At 40.7% G+C, this 23,169-nt stretch overlaps 1 protein-coding gene across 11 annotated transcripts in view; it reads right to left on the bottom strand.

The window, feature by feature from the left end:
* The window catches only part of trpm3 (transient receptor potential cation channel, subfamily M, member 3), a 200,829-nt gene that overhangs the window by 65,307 nt on the left and 112,353 nt on the right, over positions 1–23,169 (bottom strand). For all 11 annotated transcript variants that reach the window (XM_054731421.2, XM_054731428.2, XM_054731422.2 and 8 more), the window contains exons 4-8: positions 21,298–21,511; positions 18,093–18,217; positions 17,075–17,246; positions 3,173–3,347; positions 2,336–2,459 (exon numbers count right to left, since the gene is read on the bottom strand). In XM_054731421.2, coding sequence (XP_054587396.1) covers positions 2,336–2,459; positions 3,173–3,347; positions 17,075–17,246; positions 18,093–18,217; positions 21,298–21,511 — 810 coding nt within the window. The remainder of the gene's footprint in view (positions 1–2,335; positions 2,460–3,172; positions 3,348–17,074; positions 17,247–18,092; positions 18,218–21,297; positions 21,512–23,169) is intronic.

Here is a 23,169-nt window from a genome sequence, read left to right as displayed (position 1 = left end):
AGACGGCGAGCTTAGCAAGATGTGAGGATCAGCAGAGAACAGCTCACATAACGATATCAGTTCATATAAGAGCTAAAATGAAACGTGCACGAGCAACATTCACTGCAGATCCAAGATTCTCTGCATTAAAAACCTCAAGGGACACAAAAAATAACATCCTCTAAAGTTGTGTCTGCACGCCTTGCTCTAAATAGGAGACACTAGTAAATACAAATGTGCTGCAAAGGTACATTTATGTTTAAAGTAACAGGAATAAATTTAATTTATATTCACTCTTAACTAATTAAATTAATATGTTACTGCACCATTTAAATTTGCAGTTTCAGAAACGATATCTGACATTTTCAAGAATAGGTTCAAGCAACTCATTAATATCCACATGCTTTTATTATTGTAGCTCAGTTAATATCGTATATTTGCACAAATGTTTCTGCTAAATTGATTTTCAAGCTGTGAGCATTACTGATCAGATATCTGACTAAATTGTGTGTAGGGATGCACCGATAACGATACCAGTATCAGCATTAGTAAACGTTAACCAATGCCAGGAACCGATACCAGTGCATTTGCCTGAAAGTGGCTTCACTGTAACTTGTCATTTCTGTTCACCTAATATTTTAGTTTTGTGATAATTTCTAATATTATATTTTATTTGTTATCCACATCACAGTCTTTTCCTGTTGAAAGCAGAGAAGAAAATAAAACCTATATTCCAATTCATTGCATTTTTTGTGTGGTGGAAGTATCCGTATCGGCGAGTACTCAGATCCAAGTATCGGTATCCTATTGGTGCTGCTGAGTTGAGTGAAAGGCTGAGGTTAGGATCCATATGCAGGTGAGTCAAAAACACGCTGGCGAGGACGTTTTAAGGGTTTTAATGAAAAGCACGCTCACATTGGAACAATGAACCAACCAGACACACAGGACTGAGAGGGTTTAAATACATGAGGAGCTGGTAACTTGTGTGATTGGGGTAACGAGCAGCAGGTGGGACACAGGACTGAACAGAAACTGGGGAGACGAGACAGACTGTGACAATCGGTTTGGAAAAAAGTGGTATTGGTGCTTCCCTAATTGTGTGTGACACGTTTTTGACCCGTTTCAACAAAAAATGCTAGGTGTGTTATTAACATGTGTTGATGACGTGTAATAGCTTGTGTTTTGGTTTGGATTTACATTCAGAAAAAATAAGAAAACCAGTCCGTTTGGTTTAACTTGTGTCTAGTGGTAAAACCCAAGAGAGCAACATATTGAAATCTCCATGTGTTTTTGCGAGAAGACTTTTTAATGCCAGGGTTTGATTTGTTCACTCTAGGCTTCTGTCTGATGAACTGATGGTGCAGCATAGTGGTCAGAGAGGAGAAACCCCCATGGCTAGATATAAATAACTTGTTTTCAATGTAAGAAAACACTCTACTACTCTTGTTTATAATATCGTGAGCTTGTTCATATATTTTGCCCTGCAGGAAACAATCAATCCTGTCAACAACAATAAACTGGAACACTAAGCTATGCAGGTTTTCTTGTAAACTGCCCCTTCACTGTGCACATTCAAAGATATTCAAGTTTTTTTTCTGTTTCAGTAGTGATTAGTGCTGGTTTTGCCAAACAAGCAGACAAATAAAAAAGTTGCAGATGACAGTTCAATGTCCACAAATGCTCAGATGTTTTTACATTTTTATGTTTATACATTCTAATTTCATGCACACTTTAATTATATCCTCCATCAATCATCAAAACAAATTTCTCGTGGATGCAACAACATTGGTATCTCTTACATACATCACACACATCCACATTTATAACTTAGCTAGGACTTGTGAGGAATAGAGGGACCTCACAGATTGTTGGGCTTCACTAGGTATGTGTCCTGGCTTAAACAGTGCCAAAGGGATACAAGGATCATTGCGGCAGGTCCAAAATGTCATCTGAATGCAGTTAAATCTGTTTAACTTGACTTTTCCTGCATGAGATGAAGTTTTAACTGCTTGACTCAGAGTTAGACTCTTATTTGGATGCCCTACTTGATTCACTTGTTTTTTCTCTTTATCTGACAAACAGAACATTGTTAAAGTAACATGTAACACTTTTGCAATTTGTGCTTTAATGCTGTGTGAGATGATGTGATGTCAGTACTTTGTTGTCACATTGAAACACAGCTCATTAAACTGCTCATCTTGCATATTGCAGACATGAATATGCAAGTGCAAAGGTGCTGCATAAGTCAAAGTGTGCACGTGCACATGTGTGCATGTTGCTTGTGTGTGTGTGTGTGTGTGTGTGTGTGTGTGTGTGTGTGTGTGTGTGTGTGCGCGCGTGCAGGAAAATGAATTACCAGTTCCTTCTTCTTCATGCACTCCATGAGAATGATGAACAGATGTTGGGCCTGTGTGCGGCTGTAGGTGAAAGTCTTCTGGATGGTCACCAGCAGCTGGTCTCTAAGAGACTCATTGATTATGCTGCAGAGGAAAGGGAGTGCAAAAGAGAGAGAAACAATGTCAGGAAGTAGGTGAATGCAATGGCTGGGAGGAAACAAGAAATAGAAGTTTGATAAAAAAAAGGACATTTGAATTTGAAAATTAACCTACACAGCTGTCACAGAGTATGTGCACTTAAAAACAGTTGAGATTTTACATTAAAATAAATTTTTATATCATAACATATTGGCTATATGTAAAAGTGCATTAATTGATGTTAAGTTTGCTTGTTTAGCAAAAACTGGGACTAAAATGTGTTTTAAAATATTACTGCATTCTATGTGTTATGGAAAAATGTGTGTTTATTAATTCTTGATCATGGACTCAATCAACTGAATGTAAATGCATTGCTCTATGCCTCTGCATGCTCACTTTTTCAGACACACCCACACAAGACACACACACACACACACACACACACACACACACACACACACACACACACACACACACACACACACACACACACACACATTATTGACTTCCCACAAGACACAATCTCTCTCTTCACTCCCATCTCTCTATAAATAAAGTCTGTGAACAGATGTTCGAGGCATTTTGCCTTGTGCATTATGCCACAGTTATAACTGTTTGACTTGTTTGATCATTGTCTCCTTCTTTCTACACTATAGGAAATCGGTTATTGATAAACATATTGATAAAATCCATGACACTATGCAAAAATGAATTCATACCCTCCTTCTTCAGAGTATTTGTGTCCAAAGGCCAAGATGTCTGACGCTCTCCCGCTGCCATCACACACCACCACAGGGACCGGAGGAGTGTCCCTGAGGTACTCCAGCACTATGGAGATCACATTAGGTCCTCCTTCCACAATGAGAGCCACCACCGGAACGCCCTGACCGATACCTGGACATGAACAGGTAGCAGGAGAAACGAGAGAAATTACGAGTAAAATATTTACAATTCACACGTGTACCTAATTAAAGGGATTTTACGGAGTTTTGAATTTTCTGCTCGAGATTGCCCCCTCTGGCCAAAAGCCTAACGGCAGCTTCAATAAGAGGCTCGTGCACGAGGCGTGCATGCTGTACGTGCACACTCCTTAACGAAAATAACAGCTGAGACGAAGCTCTGTGAAGCACAGCGCTCTGAGAGCTGACTGTCCCTTGTGTGTGTGTGTGTGTGTGTGTGTATGTGTGTGTGTGTGTGTGTGTGCGTGCGTGCGTGCGTGCGTGCGTGTGTGTGTGTGTGTGTGTGTGTGTGTGTGTGTGTGTGTGTGTGTGTGTGGCCCGGAGGACAGAGGGCAGGAGAACGCGCAGCTAATTAATTAAATAATTTGGTTCTGTACCTTTCTCTTCAGCACAGCTGACAAAGGTTTATGATGGGTCAGTCCTCCTGCATGCTCAGATCATTCCCTTCCCTTGCTTGAAAAATTGTTCCAAAATGAAAGTTGAACCCACATCTTTTTTATCTGTGAATTCAATGCCGTTCGGCAAGTCTCAAATAAAAATTTGGGCATCTCACTGTAAAAAATACACCATTAATGTAAAGAGGAAACTTTAAAAAAACTGTGTTTTCACTCAGAATCAAACCCAGGTCTCCTGCACAAGAGTCTGACATCAAACTAGATGAGCTAAACTGACATTTTCAATATCTGTATTATTTATATCCCTGATTACAGCTAAAACAACGTTCAAAGAACGGTTCAGAGCGAAAATGGCTATTTTGTTGCTAATTTGCAGGAAATACCTAGAAGAAAGAAGCTAAGGGTCCTCAGAAATGTAGCTAGGTTCATCACTAGGCGTTAGGAACAGCGACAAAGTCGCTGAGTTGGCACTACCTCTCTCTCTGCTGCTAAAGCTACTAATAGCAAATGCTACGGGCTACGCCTGAGCGTGAACGCGCATGAAGCAGCCTGCTCGACCCGAGCAGCTCAGCTCAACTCTCTTTTTCTGTGATTTTACAGAAAAACAGGCAATCAGATTAAAAATGCCAGGGCTCATTCTACAGGACCAGGGCATTGCAGGAGAATCTTTGAATAAGAAATTTATTATTTCTATACATGTTTTGGCTGTCAAACTTCCATAATGCCCCTTTAACATAACTTAGTATATAGTATATATTCTTATATGCTTGGTGTGCGTGCATGTGTGTGTGTGTCTGTGTGTGTGTCTGCAATATCTTTGTCCCAAAAACAGTAGAGTACATAAAAGGTGGGTTTTGAAACCCTTTAAAAAGGTTTGTAATATTCTGTAATTCTCCAGATATTTATTTTAGAGGGAAAAGAGCCAAAATTAGCCTGCATATCAAAATGTGTCAAAAATGTGTGGCTGTTTGCTCACAGCATGTGTTGACAAATCCCCAGTGAAGCAAAAACTACCAAAGGTTTTTGGTCTACACACCAGCTTAGAGGAATTTCTCCAAACACGCCTCACAAAAAAGATGTTGACATGCTCACATGAACTGTTCAGCTTAAAAACGTGTTTATGCCCAGTCCAGATTTTACTTCTTATTGATCAGTCTATGAAATGGGTGTGTTTTGCTGTAGAATCAGCATTTGGAGGACCTGATTTATAGAGCAGTTTGGATATTTTATGGGTTTTAAGTTGAATACCCAGTTTTCTGAATGGTACTTCCCACATCCTGGTCTCTGCCTTACTTCAAGTCATCTTCAGCGTTTTTATTCTCTTCTACACTCCAACCCATTCTGCTCCATAGAGCTCGATGTTTGACTCTTCTAATTCAAAAGCTGTGCAACTCCCCATCTTCCCCTCTCTGCACCTTCATCTTGGTCTGCATAATTCAGAAGAGAAACACAACTGCCTGCCTGCTTACTGTAACCACGCATGCACGCACGCACGCACGCACGCGCGCGCGCACACACACACACACACACACACACACACACACAAAGAGGTAAGAGCTAAAACAGACATCTAAAAGAATCAGAAGAATCAGACACAAAGCATTATTCAGCTCCTCTCTCACTCCGTTCTGTTGATGTACGGTTGTGTGATGTGTTTTGGCACAGTGACGTTTTACCTCTTTGAAGTAGACGAGACCCCTAAAATATTCTCCTTATGTAACCATCCCTGTTGCAAGGCCACACAGGGCTGCATGAGGCACAGCGAATTGCTGGGTTTAGTCCCAAATACATCCGCGCGTGTGTGTGTGTGTGTGTGTGTGTGTGTGTGTGTGTGTGTGTGTGTGTGTGTGTGTGACCAGCTCAGATCAAACTTCAATAATAATGACTAGCGAGCTTTGGAGGCATCTAAAGTAGAGTTGTTCAATAGAAATCCACTCAGGAGCAGATGAGGAGAGGAAAGCACAGCTGTGTCAGGGATAATTCACACACACACACACACACACACACACACACACACACACACACACACACACACACACACACACACACACACACACACACACACACACACACACACACACAGCAAATTTACAGCCACACTCAACACAGACACAAGCTCATACACATGAACTAAATAGAAATTTAATCAATATCCTTTTGTTTCCTCATCCCAGGAGAACTGTTGACCTCCAGTTAACAATTACCTTTTTATTAATAATTACAATCCAACAGATTCCTTCTGCGAATGCAGGTACATTTTCAATTATCAACCAAAATACTGCAGAGACAATGGAGCCAATGATATGAAAAGGAATGAATGTGTAAATAAGCATGGGTGAAGGAGAGGATTGAACAAGACAATAACAAATTTATTTAAAAACAGATCCTGTCATGGAGCCACGCTACTTCACTTTGTATGGTTGATTGAGTCTGTGCCAAGTCTGATGTAACCCTTCATCCTGGGTGGCACTCGGCTCCCCTTCCAGCATCTAGATGGGGCCGTTTCGCACATCCCCACCCGCTATAGGAAAAGGCAACCCTGTTGTTCACATTCATTTTCTTCATAAAACAAACTATGATCAGTTTAAAACATAAAGGTAAATCAGGGTTTGCTGTTTCCAAAACTGTTAAAATAATGCAAAAAATACTTTTATTTTTGTTTTTACAAATATCCTGCAGAAACCCTGGTGCTCTAACTCATTCATTGTCTTAACTGCTTCAGCCCCAGTAAAGGTAACAGGGAGCTGATGCTTACAGTATGTTCAATAGTCATCTGGGACATGGACCCCTGGAAAGCTCAAATATCCATCCCAGGGCCACACAGAGACAACCAGTCACTCACTCACTCACACCTAGGGACCAAGTCTCCGGTCACCTTTATTAAATTGGATTATTAAATTGTCAGCCAATTTTCAAAGCGTGAGCACACACAGTGATGAAAAATCACAGACATAACAGTGTTGCAACTCAGAAAATATTACACACTACACACAAACCTCTTTTTCACAAAATGTGCAAAATCAATAGTGACTTTGAATTGAACAAACATGGTGGAGGGGGAGTGTGGTGACCCCTTCCATCACCTTGCTTTCTGATTGGCTAGACATCACAATCAACAGGCATGTTTGTTTGTCTCTGAAAAACAAAGACAATCCAACATGTCTGAAATCTGAGTGGATCTGATGTCCTTCCAAGGAGATCAGAGCACATAACACCACAAAAGGTAGGATTATATGATAAGATTATCTTAAGAGCCGTTAGAATGATAGTGTGCATCCTTAAAATTGCATGGGAGGTGAGGAGCAGGTAAAAAATCTCCATGATTATCTTGCTGTGTGAACCCTGTTTCATAGCAACACTAAAGCGTTTTTAACACTTTAATCTATTGCTTTCAAAGCAGTTTCAGTAGTTCTTAAAGTAGAAAACCTAAAGTATCAATTTCAGATTGGGCAGCAGTCTGTAGCCCTCTGCTGACCAGAAATTGTGCTTAATAGCTTTGTGGCACAAGATAAATAGATGGAGCTGCTTTGTGGCTGTTAGCTATTTACTCAGCTGGTAACTAATTTCAAGGCTAGTAGTTAGCTTTTTCAGTTTGTCGAATAACAATATATCGCACAAAAAGAAGAAAAATAATGCAAATTGCTTTTTTAATGACATCATATTGGAGCCAGGAAGTGAGAGTAATGTCTATGAAAGAGAGGCAAAGAGCTAACACCAGACTGAACATCAGCATGAATTTGAGGGAGCTAAAGGAGGCTACGAACAGTGATGTGATGTTCAAAAATGAAACTAATCTTTTGAACAGATTGTCAAAGTGAACAATAAGAGCCGAGTCCTTGTAGAGAGCCATGCATCTTGTCTTGTAGTAACAGCCCCCACCCCACCCCACCTCCGCCTCTACGGAAGTCGGCAATGTGCAGCCCTCACAACCTCACCCACCCACTGCTGTGATGGACATCGGCGGAACAATACCATCACTCCGGACGCTCTCACAGACAGCGGAAGAACACGTTGTTCCCAAACGCCCCACCCCAGCTCTCATGGCTTCGCTTTGTTCAATAGAACCAGTCTGTTGAACAGCTCTTTGAGATAAACGACTAATGAACGGCGCCCTTCAAAGAGTCATAAATCCCATCACTAGCTACGGAATCATGGACTGATGGTGACCTGGCTTTGTTGCTACTGGGCTTGTAGGTAATAATATTTCTGTCCAACAATGTGGATCTTTTTATTTTGTGGCTTTATTAGTATCAATTGGATCCTGTTAGTGTTAGCGCATTGTTAGTGCCTAGCTAAAGCAGGCTGCTGAAGGTTTGTTCATAATAGTTGTAATTCTGCTTTCAACCAATAAAAGGGAGAAATAATGAATGGTAAGTGGCCTGTATTTGATATAGCACCTTCTAGAGTCCTGGAACCCCCAAGGCGCTTTACAACAGAATCAGTCATTCACCCATTCACACACACATTCACACACTGGTGGGGATGAGCTACGATGTAGCCGCAGCTGCCCTGGGTCGCACTGACAGAGGTGAGGCTGAGTGGGGCTCAAACCTGCAACCTTCCAATTACGGGGTGAGCCCTTAACTCCTGTGCCACAGTCGCAGGAAACGTATTTAGTGAGACATCTGTAGGTCAGGAAGTAGAGCAAACTGTCCAGTAATCAGAATCCTGGCCCCGAGAGAATGCTGCCTTTGTGTTCTTGGGCAAGACACTTAACCCACCTTACCTGCTGGTGGTGGTTCGGAGGGACCATCCAGTGGCGCCTGTGTTCAGCAGGCCTCGCCTCATTCAGTGCACCCCAGGGCAGCTGTGGCTACATTGTAGCTCACCCTCACCCGTGTGTGAATGGCTGAATGACTGATTGTGTTGGGAAGCACCTTAGGGAGTTGTAGAACCCTAAGAACGTGCTATACAAATACAGACCATTTATTATTTAGTGTTGTTCTAAGATGCATGGTTGTCAACTGCCAGAAGTACCCAGAGCAAACTCAGCGTGCATGAGGTGTCCTTGATAACTCAGTGCTAAAAGACAGCCGCCAGATTCAAACTAGCAACCTTTCTGCAGCAAAGCAACAGTGCTACTAATTGTTCCTCCATTTATCCGCCCTAAAAAGCTGTTCATTAAAAGTACTTTCATGAGTTGCATGAGTCTAAACAGATACTGAAAACACTAGGTTAAAAATGACAAACTAATAAATGTATTTTTCTTTAATAAATCGTTACTGAAATATTTCTTCACATTTTAAATCTTATTGGATTTGAGTTATTTTTACATGAAACTACTTCAGAAGAGAGAAAAGAACAAAAGGTGGTGAAAGTTTGTAATTTATTTATCTAGCTTAGAGGACGAGAAAGTCGTGAGGATCAGCAGGAAATTAGAGAAAGAGGAGCAAGAAAGCAAGACACACATAATATGCTTAAATGGTCCCAATTAAGGAAACCGGGAATGACTCATCCTCTCTCTCTGTGTGTGTGTGTGTGTGTGTGTGTGTGTGTGTGTGGTGTGTGTGTGTGTGTGTGTGTGTGTGTGTGTGTGTGTGTGTGTGTGTGTGTGTGTGTGTGTGTGTGTGTGTGTGTGTGTGTGTGTGTGTGTGTGTGTGTGTGTGTGTGTGTGTGTGTGTGCGTGCACTGCCCCTGATTTGCATGTAGTCTGGGAAATCCAGTCGGAGCTGCAGTCAGAATCGTTTTCTCATACACGTGGCTACACATGTAAATAAAAATGTATTCAATCCTCTTTGATGTGCTGATGCAAACTGTATCAAATGGATGATACAGACTGTTTAAGTTTACAGTTTTTGTTTCATTTTCCATACCGCTGCATCCCTCTGCACAATCACTGGCCAAGCTGTGGTGGTGCCACAGTCCTGTCTGAAGGGCAGCACCTGTGAGTTCAGATAAAAGGCCTGCTTGGTGAGGCTTGAAGCAGTGGGACTGCCGCCTATGTTGGTCTGATTGAGTTCCTTTTTTTCTTTTTTTTCTTTTTTACTGAAATTGCTGTTTTAAATCAAAAGGACTCAAATTCCCAATTTTCCATTCTGTCTATACCTGTTGTTGGGGGCTTTCAGGTCCTACTAAATTCACATTTATCACAATTTAACAAACTTCTGTCCTGCGCTATTTATAACTGAAATAAAAAGACACAGCTGAACTGAAACTATTAAATCAAGTGTGTTTCTGAGGCTTTGTGCTGCTCCAATTCCCAATCCCTTCTGAAAGGTGATGGTAATGCACCTGCAGCTGCTTGCAAATCACGATTAAAATAAAAACAAAAGTGTGAAAGATGATGGAAAGACTGAACACTACTGTAAGTTTCTGATTGTTCAGCTGTCCTGTTTTTATTTAATGTAGTAATTTGACATTACAGCATGTTTCTTATTGTGCTCCTGGCCCTTGTTTCTTAGCTCACTCCAGTATATCAAGTCTTCAGTTTCTCAGCTTTGAATTGCATCATGCTGATTATCCGCTATTCTTCTGCTTGTCTTTGAAACAGACAGTACAATAAAAAGGAGATAGGTGAATCTATACAGTATATATGCACACCGATTATTTTACCGATTTTAGGGAAATTAATTTAAAAACTGGTTTTTGATCAAATAACTATATTTTGAGGAAAATGAGTTGAATTCTAAATTTCAGCATGCATATAAAAAAGGGTACTCAACAACAACGGCACTAGCACAGATGACTAACGATTGGATGACTAATATGGATAAAAGAAAACTAACTGGGATGGTATTATTGGATATGACTGCGGCATTTGATCTAGGGGATCATAATCTATTACTGATTAAATTAGGGTTATATGGTTTTCATGAATCAGCTATTAAATGGGTGGAACGTTACTTAACTGGAAGAGGGTCTATGGTATTGTTTAATGGCAGTTATTCTCGAAGGAAGACTCTTTTATGTGGGGTTCCGCAGGGAAGTTGTCTCGGACCATTGTTATTTTCAATTTTTACTAATGACCTTCCATTTATGTTAGAATGTGCTACGATTGTATTATATACAGATGATTTGACTTTATATGTAGCGGAAAGGAATCTGGAGGAATTAAATTCTATTTTGAAAAAGGAACTGAGGTTAGTAGAAGGGTGGATTAATGAAAATAAGTTAGCTATTAATGTGGAGAAGACTAAATGTATGGTGATGGGATCACCTCATTTGTTGAGAGAACCTGTATTGAATTTATGTATAAGGGAAATGCCAGTTGAGCAGGTTAGAGAAGTTTGGTTACTGGGTTTAACAATTGATGAAACGCTAAGTTGGAATAGCCAAGTGAAACAGATTTTAATTAAAATGGGAAAGAGCATGGCAATGGTGAGGAATGGTAGAAAATTTATTCCATATTTAAGTAGAAAAGTATTAGTTGAAACAATTTCTTTGTGTCACTTGGACTATTGTGCAGTAATTTGGGCTGCTACTACGGACGCGAATTTAAATAAGTTACAGGTTGCACAAAATAAGGCTGCTAGATTAGTCTTAAATTGTTCTTTTAGAGGGAGTTGTGAGGACACGCATACTGCTGTAGCACGGATAGGTGTAAGGAGTAGAATAAAGTACTTATAAAATTTATTAGAATGTTATAAATACACAGACACCAGACATTTTTTTTAATTAGTTGACATTTTTTAGAGATGTTCACCAACATGCTACACGTCAAGCTGATGGCTGCTTTTTGTTGCCAGTTAGTCGAACAAATTTTCTACATAGGTCAGTATTGTACAGAGCTATGGTGGAATGGAATAGTTTACCACAATTCTTGAGGGGTCAGCTACAAAGGAGTGATTTTTGTAGGAGGTTGCCTATATTTATTTATACCCTTTTTACACGAGTTTGAGGAAGATGAGTTTTATGTTTTATTAATTTTATGTTCTGTTGTCCAGTATGTGTGGAGTAATTTGCATTTCATGTTACGGGAAATGTATGTTGTTTTGGTGCTGTAGTAGGTGGAATGTGGTGTGCTCTTATAGTGGAGATTTATATTGTATAGTGAAATGGATTGTTTGTTTGAGAGCTCAATGTTGATGCATGAATAATGTATTTATTTTGGATGATTTTATGACCCCAGGAAGAATAGCAACTGTTTTAACAGTGGCTAATGGGGATCTTAATAAACAAACAAACAAAAAACACACACGCATTTCAATCAGCCAGTCTAGTGTATAAGCCATCTTTTGTAAGCCAACATTTATTCAGTTTGTTTGCAACCACAGCTGACGTTTACATTTATTTGTCGTGATGCTCTAAAACTATTCCCACATGTCGTCACCCATGCAGATCGTCATCCTGCAGCTTTAGCTGGAGCAGGAATTCTGTCCAACCAACAGACTCTGTTATCTCTCCTCCACATTGAGCACTGTCTCTGGCAGCTCATGTTAATCATTTCTGACATGATTTTTACATCCATCTATGCATGTATGAACATTCTTTGCCCACCTAAATGGCTCCATTGTTCTCTCACTGTATGCGTTCGTTTCATCTTCAGACATTAGCTATAGGAAAAAACACACACAAATAAAACAATGACACAAATCCATAGTTGTGTTTCCACTATAGGAGTTTGGAGACATTTTAGGAAGAGGAAAGATGGGGTGGCTTGGTCCTCTCAGTATCGCCTTACAGAATCGTGTCTGTTTTGGCAGTGAGTGATGTCACTGATCAGCGACAAAAGGCGTCCAAGCACAAAAAATATTCACTTACATTACTGTATATAAATGCTTAAAATATCATCTGATACCTAAAAGTTGTATTTTGTCAAAGTTTGCCATAATTTTATCAGTTTGGGAATGACAAGAGCAGCTGTGAGATGTAAAAGGTGGCGCAGATAATGCCGTGGTGGGGGATTCCCACTGCAGAAATGGATATTTTAAAGCAGCATGAAAGATGGTTGTTTTCTTTTCCTTCCATTCTGCTTCATCTGCAAGTCTTCATATTTTTCAAAGGCCATTTTGTTGGGGATGTTTGTTGGACTCCTCCCCTCTCCTGGGACTTCTTGTGCTGCTACACATCTTTGCTTGTCCTCCCCCTGCCACATTTGGTGTGGAGTGTGGTGCTTTGGTCTGCCTGAGTGTTTGCGGCTCCCGGGTCAGGGGGTTTAAGGTTTTTGCCATCTGCCTGATTAATCCCGATGGCAACCTGGTGGGATCTGAGTCCCTGGGCTCTGTTGGGTCCCTGGCGGGGTTGTTCACCCCTGGGTACCGGGTCACTGGGTTCCAGGCTCGGCCAGCTTGGGGGTGGGAGGCTGCGGGCGGGCCTGTGGGCTTGCCGCGGATATCTCCAGGGATTCTGCCAGCTGCTGGTTGTGACCCCCAAGGGCAATCCTTTGTGCCTCTTGAGAGGGGGCTGGGGCTTTTCTGGTTACAGTCTCCCTGGGGTCCCTGCACTCTGGGGCAGCTCCTGGATCTCTGGGACTTGGAGCTCCCTCCATCTCCTACACATCTTTGGGGGGCAGATCTGTCTCCCCTCACACTCTCTATTGGACGCTCCTATTGAAAAACCTTACACATACAAGTGCGTGTTCACACACAGGTGCTCATATGGTGCTCTCATAAGTATGGACTTGGGCATTTTCAACACATGTCTTAAGGCTGTGGTTGGCACTAAATGCACTGTGATTTATTATCCTGTGGTTGTTCAGTAAAACAAGGTTGATTTTATTTTTCCTCTTCAGGTTTACGCAGTGATAGCTTGCTCTTGTTGTATTGTTGAGTGTCCCTTTTTTGCTTTTGTTTTTTTGCTTGATTTTTCTCTTTTATCAGGTCTGGAAGCAGACTCTTGTTCATCATTGACATCCCCCCTTCATTTTGTCTCTTCCTTCCTCTTTCACCTCTGTCTCCGTGTATGGTCAGAATTATAAAGCATCCCAAAAACAATAACAATAAAGTTTTAAGTATCAGGCATGACATTAAAGCAGCAGCTTTGATGCTCCACCTGAGAGTAAATCTCATAAGGCTTGTCACCACAAATGACATAGCTGCAGCATAATAACCATCTCAAGAAAATAAACAATATCCACTAAATCAACAGTTTCTTTGGGCATTTGCAGTTCTTAAAACAACAGAAGTTCAACTATTAGGTTTTTTTATATATTACATCTCAGCTATTGTTTCTCATGTAAGAGCAGCTCCACAGTGAAGGTCAACATGTCAAAGTAAATCTGCAATGCAAGGCCTTGCGGCTTCTAGATTCAATTACCAAAGCTACTTCCTGTAGGTACTCTGATTAATGAACACTACTGCAACAGAAAGGAGGGTCGGTGAAGGTCACATGATCACATGCCTGTGCCCACATGTGTGCGATTTTGATGAAAAGGGGAAAGGGGTGCACCAAAGGTGAACTGTAGTCCCGAATATTTGATTTTATTTGTTTTCTTAAGAAGACACAAACACAAATCTGTATTCTCTTTGTCTTAAAAAGATTTTTTTACTCCTCAGTGTCTTCATCTTCCTTACAATTGCTTTCACATTGTAGTTTTTTGTCATTGTTTTCACACGTTGAATCCCTTTTCCTTTCATCGCTTTCTCACTTCCATCCCTGATTCTGTCTGTGAGTCTTATGTGTGACTAGCATCAGTTCTAGATGACAGAAAGCATTTGTGCAGCAGGTCATGGGAAAAATATCAGAAATTTGTCAAGATTTCTTGTTTTTAGTATGTATTTCTAATATTTTTGTATACATTTGGTTTGTTGAATTTGCATCTTGTGTCTTTTTTCTTTGTGTTTTATGAATATAGATCACATCATGCTTACAAGGAGAGAAGTACATAGGAGGGGAGTTTCCATCTGTCATGTAAATGCACTGACTTCATACATTTTGCACCCTCTCTAAGCTATTCCTTTGATAATTTGTTAATTTTCCAGTAAAAAGGAACTGCTGAAAGCATGCAGAGGGGAAATGTTCTGTGCCTAAATGTGCCTTTAAATGCTTTACAAGCTGCACAACTGTGCTTCAAAGAATTTGATGCCAACAGGGCTGCTGTAACTTCAGACGGAAATGTGCAGGATCACCAGAAGTAACTGCAGGGAATTTGACTGCGGAAGAGGTTGAGTAAAACTTTTAGTGTCCTTAAACATTTGCTTTTATTTTTAGGTGTAATCGGAGCAAACAGCTTCGATTCTTCATGATTGATTCCTGGTTTTGAGGACATCTCTCTGCAGCCACGGCCCCCCCTGAGTATCACGTGTTGCTGGATGATTCATGAAAATTACACATTTGTGGCAGGATTAGCAACAGCTCTGCCTGGACATCACACAAAATACCATGGAGGGGGAGAGCATGAGCATCTTTGATGCTTTTTTCATCTTGTGTTTGTGTTCATAAAGAAGTCAGCTTGTGAAGCTGCCCACAAACTACATGCTACATGAGCTAAACTACCTTCCACCCCTTTCACTTTCTCTGTGAAACTTTTTGTGACAGCACCTCAGGCCACTCTTGGATGTCAGAAGAGGCCTGGTGTGAGGGAAACTGATGCAGTCTCACGAGTGGCCATGCACAGATAATCATATCAAGAAATGGTCCTTGTCTGCTTCCCCTACAGCACCAAATGACAAAAATGAACACATGCACAGCAAGGTGCAGTATGTCATGTGACTGTTTATACCAACTGTTGCAAGAAAATAGAAAAAAATGTTTAAAGATGTCACTTTTTAGCAAAATATGGATAAATATATATATATATATATATATATATATATATATATATATATATATATATATATATATATATATATATATATATATATATGCAAGATTCCTTAAATGTTTTAATTTGATTCTTTGTTTTTCTTCTTATTTATCACAGTAAAATCTGTAGAACTGTCCATCAATGTAGTTTGGTCATTGTATCCAAGGTAAAAAAAAAAAAGTTAAATGACTTGAATCCATTCTGGCTGAAAGTAGGAGACGGCAGATGAAGTTGGATATCTGTTCGACTTCAGAAACAGTTGAAGGTTATCGTGACAGAGTCTCTGTGGGGGACAGCTCTGTGATACGTGTCACAAGTCAGCAGTAGGCGCCACCTGTTACCTTGTTCTCATAGCAAACTTCCTTAATAACTGGTACTCACCTTGAATTTCAAACAGGAATAATTTATGTGATGCTTGTATGACAAGTGGGCATCCCTTTGCCTTCCCAGCCTCTTTTACATGACTCCAGGCATAGGATGACAAAGGGAAGTCTACAAGTCACATGACTTAGGGCGAGGAATGATCAAAAACAACACTTTCACGAATCTATTATAATCCCTATACCCTTAAAGTGTTTGGAGGCAGCACAGGAAGCTCCTGGCATATGTTTAACCCTCCCACTGTCTTCATGGGTGACCCCCGCCAGGAAAGTTGACCATTGAGCGGGATTGATGGTTTATCCCTTGAGGTCCACTTGGCAGAGGTGAGGTGGTGCTCACTCCTCACCCCTTTCACGTGGACCTCAAGGAATAAACCATCAACCCTGCTCAATGGTCAACTTTCCTGGCGGGGGTCACCCATGAAGACAGTGGGAGGGTTAATAATGTCACAGTCAACAAACATCAGCCAGAGTTCTGACAGTGAAAACAAGTGGACTTTGACTCGAGGCAGCACACTTGGTTAAACCTGCTTGATGACACCAAGGCTCTCCACTCACACACACGCCTAAACAAGCACTGGCAGTGAAGTGTGTGAACTCCTTTCTCTCAAACCCAAAAGGAAGATTTTTAAACTTCATAGACAGAGTGAAAAGATTATTGAGGAATAAATTACAGCAGTAAAAATAAATGTTCAGATTCCGGACAGGTTCTTCAAGAAGCTGCTTAACCTGCATCTTTGTGTCTTTGAAGTAACAACGAACACTACAAGATAAACCGTAGCTTATGCTTCTTGGTGTTTATTAGCTGTTTCCACTGTGAATGACTGGTTTGTGATCAAGTTTCATCTGTCTGGCCCAGTTTATTTTAGCAGATTTGGTCACAGCAGACAAGTCCAAACTAGAAATCAGTAATTATCAAGCTGCTTTATTTTGGGGGGATGCATCAGAGCTGTCAGAAAGCGTTGAAAGAAAAAATAAACTTTCCGTGAAGGGAGGGACAATTTGAAATTTCAAAGGCTGGTCAAGCTCTGCCCCAGAGCCAAACACATTGTGTGATCTGGATAAAACAGATACTAATAAAAAAATATGCAAAAATATCAATTAATGCCTCATTGTGTTGACACATGAATTCAATAAAACGCAGCTTTTAGAGGGTCGGTTTGGTGATAACTCCCGTCAGACTGGTGGTGTAAACTCAACTCACGTGTGTTGATTTTCTGGAGGGAGATGTGTTTCTCCAGCTGCCGTCGCAGTCGGACCTCAGCTCCATATTTGCCTGTGGTGCCGTTGTCTGCCAGGATGAAGTGAGAGTGGAGGCTGTTAAGAACTGTCAACTTGCTCAGGGGGTTGGACATGGTCTGGTATGGACGCACCACCTGGTCAAAGAACAGATTAAAAGAACAATTAGAAGAAAAGGCAAAGTGACAGAGGTTTGTGAGCATGATGCATTATGTAGTTTGTTATGAAGAGTCATGAGCATATGCTAGTGTTCTTCAGAAGGTGTCATTGTCACCTGTTGTCTTCTCTTACTGGTGGTAGCTAGTTCTTCAAATGATCTCAGTTTTCTAGCAAGACCGATGGGCTAGCCTTAGCAGGGCTATGGCTAAAGTGGACTCCCACCATATTGAACCTTCTCCAATCCCAAATAAATCAGTGATTTTACAGTGGTTCATGTAACAACTATTTTATAAACACTTACCTTACCATTAGTTTTACATTGCATGGTAGAAACTTAATGAAATCACAGCAGGAGCCCCGGGGTGCAATGAATGGTTATGAGTTGCTTCTGCTGTAGTTTTGGGTTTACATTCCCCCAGCAGTTCATCATCTCATTTGAGTTCCTGACATTAATCGGCTGTGCTTGACTTGTTCGTTGGGACAGAGCTCTGCACATTCTGATGAAATTTCACCAAAAACATAACAGTGGCTCCCAGAGATTTGAATGAGTCAGCAGGAGCTCGATAGTCTAATGAGGTTCCACCAGCTGTCCAACTCACCGTGAAGGAGTGTTTATCTCAGACTGGATTGGCTAACTCAGCATATCAGTTAATAAGCTGACACCCTGAGGCAAATTCCTTATTGGCCACCGGAGCAATAGAAATCCTAATAAATTCCTGCACAGTGTTGACTGGCATGTGACGGTTTATACGTAAATGAGGTCCCAAGCTTGGAAGTGGCCACTCTAAGACTATTAACCTTGACAGTTCCTCTCTGACACTTACATCTTTACCAACAAGATCCTCTTGATTTTCCACAATTCCCCACGGAGCGATGCCAATGGTGCAGATCTTCCCTCTGGATTTGGAGGCGTGGTCTTTTAATGCATCTCCAACGTGCCGGATCACACCTGTATTTGAGCGTTTGAAGCACGGATAGTTTAAGATCAGTTATGTCACAACCAATTAGCAGCTTCATGTCACTATTGCACTCTTTGCTGAGATGTTTAAACGCCACCTATTAGGAATGAAGTCTACAGAATAACAGCTAACACACACACACACACACACACACACACACACACACACACACACACACACACACACACACACACACACACACACACACACACACCTCCAAACCTCTAGGTGTTGCTCTCAGGGGAGCAGCAGTCAAGCCCAGAGGCCATCTTATCACATTTCTCCAGCTGACATTCATTCCTTCTCCACCTCCACCCACTGTCCCTGCAATCCACCCATCCATAATTCAAGCCTCTCTCTCTTGCCTCTGTACTCATTCTGTCACTAAATCTTACTTTCTGTTCTTTTCTGTATTCAAGTATGGCAGCTTTACAACAGCCAGCGCTGTGTTGTTTCTTTTAGACGATTCTTCTGCTCCTTTCAGATCTGCTGTTTTAGTCCTGCTACTAAAAAGATTTGGTTGGTTGTGTATGTACAGTCTATGGTTGTGACTTAGAAATGATGAGAGGACAGAAGCTGCTGTGATCTCCTTAACTGAGGACAAAGAGAGGTGATGTTAGCAAAGATGACTGAAGAATTATGATGTGGATCATCTAAAGTGTGAAAACAATTGTGTCATAATCAAAATTATATGTGTTCATAGATCTGATCCCACAAATAAAGCTGCAAAGGCAAATCTACAAAACAAGCTAGTTTTAAACACTCACCCATCCCTATAGGCCACACACCCCTGTTTAGGGAATGCACATTGTCAGAGTAAACGAGAGAGCGCTAATCACCAGTTGCTGTTTTCTACGTCCAAATGTCTTTTGTGGCCTGTGACTTCAGATGGTGTTTTTCTTTTTGGGACTGGTAGTTTGTCTTAAAACTGAAGTGGTAGCAGCTGACTGTTTCTCCTTCTCTGATGTTACTGAGCCAGTGGTGTTCTGTTACAAAATGTGTGAGCGCGTAAGGACCCAAGTAAATGTGCAGCGGTCAGGTGAGACAGAGAACCAGATGTCCTGTCATTGGTTTTGGACCAAGCCGTGTTATTGGTGGATCTTCTTAGACAAATGCAACAGAACACCTTCATTATAATTTTTCCTTTTTTATCTCCATGCAAAAAACATGTAGAGTTGCTTTCTAATATTAATAATTTTTATCATAATTCATCATGTGCTGCCAACCTGAGTCAGCTTCTCAATGTTTCAAAAAAATGTGTGGAGTGGCTGTAAGTAGATCAGAGCAATAGTAAAAGTAATGATCGAAATGTGTTTATCAAAGTGATGCTAAGTGATGCGACTTTAAGTATCCTGAACCAACTCCACTCAGAGGTGTCCAATCCTATTTATTTCCTGAATCTTCATACTCGTTATTTTACATAAAACAGGTGGAAGTGCTACTATTGTTATTAAAACAGCAACAGCTGCATTGCTGAGCGTTGATACTTGTGCCGAGGCTACAGAATGTGCCCGTGTGCACATTTGCTGTCAGTTGCATCTCAAAAAGATAGTTTCAAAGAATGGAGCATATCAACGGCAAAATAAAACAACGACTTTACAGCAATGAGCAAAATCATTAAACTTCGAGGTTTTGGTTATAAACTCCTGAACTTGGGTTTAGAGCACCCACCCTAACTAAGCTGAACAAAGTTATTTACCCAAGGGTTTCAAAAATAGTTCTCAACCAAACTTCTTCCAAAATTTAGAGTTAAGAGTTTTTTTAGATGGTAAGAATTCAGCCTTTGATGGATCAGGAATGGACTCCTGGTCTGAGACTTTAGCTCGATCTGGGAATCCATCCCAGATTTTATAACCTAGAGATTTTATTGATGTCTGCTGCAGGTGATACCTATAGATTTTTTTATTCACTTAGAAAACAGAAATCTATTGCACTCAATAAACACAAGGAATTTGGCTAAAGAGTGACAGTTCACCATAGAAGATAAACAGAGACAACAATAACTTAACCAAGTATCTCAAGTCTTTTCTCTTTTGGCTTATCTGTGTCTGGGTCACTCAGGCAGCAGCCCTATCAGGGACACCTACTAGACTGTCCATTCCTGAGCCTCTTCTGCCAACTTCTCCATTGGGATTCAAAGGCATTCCCAGGCCAGCCTGGAGATGGCATCCATCCTGGATGTCCTCGTATTCCCCGGGCACCTCATGAATGCAACACCTTCACTGGGAAGCATCTAGGGGGTTTCTTGACCAAATGCTCAGAATACGTCACTTGGCTCTTCTCAACAAGGAATAGTAACAGCTCTTCTTAAGGTCTATTCTGAATGTCTGAGATCTTTTTATCTCTGAATTTGCAAAAAAATAAATAAACAAAATACGTATTTTAGCCACTTTCATTATCAATCTGGTTCTTTGAGTCAACACACAAAGCTCATGACTGTGGGTGAGGATTGCATTTGGGAGCTTTGCTGCTCTTCAGAACAACAGACTGGATCAGCGTCCACACCACTTCTCTGATCTGCCTCTAACCTTCACTCACAAATAAGACCTTGATATACATAAACTCCTCCTACTGAGATAGTACAGGTACATCTCCTCCAACCTGGAGTTGAAAACGTTGTTTTGAAATGAGAAACATGAATAACTGTAGACATTCTTACTGTTTTTGGGTGCGTGCATGTGTGTGTGTGTGTGTGTGTGTGTGTGTGTGTGTGTGTGTGTGTGTGTGTGTGTGTGTGTGTGTGTGTGTGTGTGTGTGTGTGTGTGTGTGCAAATTGTGCCACTTATATGATAATTCTCCCATATTTTTTGCACATTGTCAGACTGACTTGAAACAATGTTCTAAAAATGTATTTAATTAAAAACACAACTGTATGCATCAATTTATTTATAAGTAATAAATAATAATAATAATAATAATAATAATAATAATAATAATAATAATAATAATAATAATAATAATAATAATAATTTGTGTTTCAATGATTGTTAATCCAAGTTTTATTTGCTAAACAGATGGCTGTTTCTGTTTATCTTTAAAGTCTACTGGTCCTGTGTTTCCTGTGATGTACCTGTGTTAACTCCTCCTGTGAATATCCAAGCTCCTGTTGTCATGGCAGCCTTGATGAGCCCTTTGCCAAAGACCTGCTTGAGCTTAGGCTGTAATTCAAAGTTCTGTAGGCCTCCATGGACTGAGATGAGCAGCTTGGGAAGATCCAGCTGCCACTCCTTGGTCATCAGGTGCAGCAGCAGGTCAGGCTTTGTGTCATAAGACACTCGCACATACTGGAAATACAGCACAGAATGCACTTTAAACAGAAATGCACGCACTGTATGGTAAAATATTACATAAAATAGATGACAGAAGGGAAAATGAAATTGTTACAGTAAAAGTTTTCACCAGGCTCCGTGTTTTGGACCTGCCTCAGCATGTGGTATTCTAATTCCAGGCTACAAAACATATTGGACAGATGTTTGTTATGATTGAAGAACCACGTGCGACATGGAGCATCTGTTTATCCATCAAAAACACCCTCAGAAGCCCAAACTGGCATCGGTGTTAATGAATAATTTAACACTGGGAATAAATCTCACTTAAATCAAAGTTAATGCTTTTAATTCCCAGAATACCACAGTAGGTACATCTTCATGGAAAAGAATGCTTGATAAAATGTAAGGCCGGCTTTAATGATAAATCAGTTTGCTGTATTCAAGATGTTGAATGTAATTTGATTGATTTTGATGTTTATTAAGATGGATTCCAGTAGGATTTTGTTTTTTGCTAGAGGGTCAGATGGGAAGTGTAGAAACTCATCAGTCCTCAAAGACATTTTTGTTTTGTATTTGAACAGTTATAAAATATTACAATTGACCAATAAAAGCTGGTGTACATATGGTAGTTTAAATGCTTAAGAAAATTAGCATGCTTAAAATTGACCTGTTCTTTAAATGGTAAATGGCCTGTATTTGATAAGGTGCCGTTGTCCTGGATCCCCCCAAAGTGCTTTACAACACAATCAGTCCTTCACCCATTCACACACACATTTACATCCGGGTGGTGATGAGCTAAATTTAGCCACAGTTGAGTTGACCAATAGAGTTGCGCGTCCACACCAGGGAGTTGTCCATCACTGACAGTGTGCCGCATATCTGCTGATGCATGCTTTCATAACCAGTAGAACTGATTACTGTAATGCCCTGCATTCTGGTCTTCCCAAAAAGAGCATCTCAGGTTTACAACGTTTACAAAACTCAGCAGCACGTGTCCTGATGAAGACCAGGAAGCAGGAGCACATCACTCCAGTTTTAGAATCACTGCAATGGCTCCCCGTATGTTTCAGGATCGATTTTAAGGTTCTTTTAAGGGTTTTTAAGTGTCTTAATGGTCTCGGGCCTTCTTATCTTTCAGAACTGCTTTTACTATATAAACCTTCGCGGTCTCTGCGTTCCTCTGGCAGCTGTCTCCTAGTTATCCCTAAAGTTAAGACACACACCCACGGCGAGGCGTCCTTCAAGTATTACGGCCCTCGCCTTTGGAACAGGCTGCAGGACGACCTCAGGGCCGAAGGGAACGTCCAGGCTTTTAAAAATAGGCTCAAGACCCACCTTTTTAGCTTAGCTTTTAACTGATTACTATTTATGTAGTCTAACTGTATCGCTTGTCGTATTTGTTTATTTATATACATACCTATTTATCTCTTTTACTTAATTTTATTATTTTATTTACATCTTAGTGTTTTTATATGATTATGTTTTCTTTTACTATCTTTATAATCACTTTTTATCAGTTACTTTCTATCCATATTAGCTTTTGTTATTTTACATGTTATATATTTTAATCCTCCAGTGTTTCCTCTGCGGAGCCCTCTGCCTTGGGGCCGGTGGTCGGCGGCGGCGGCCGGGGCTCTCCTCGGGTAGTGCCCGGGCAGTGGTGGGGGTCTCCG

The sequence above is a fragment of the Nothobranchius furzeri genome, chromosome 17 (assembly GCF_043380555.1).
Source record: "Nothobranchius furzeri strain GRZ-AD chromosome 17, NfurGRZ-RIMD1, whole genome shotgun sequence".
NCBI classification, from domain to species: Eukaryota; Metazoa; Chordata; class Actinopteri; order Cyprinodontiformes; family Nothobranchiidae; genus Nothobranchius; species Nothobranchius furzeri.
Note: the sequence above shows the minus strand (reverse complement) of the source record. Positions and strands in the feature narration are given on the sequence as shown.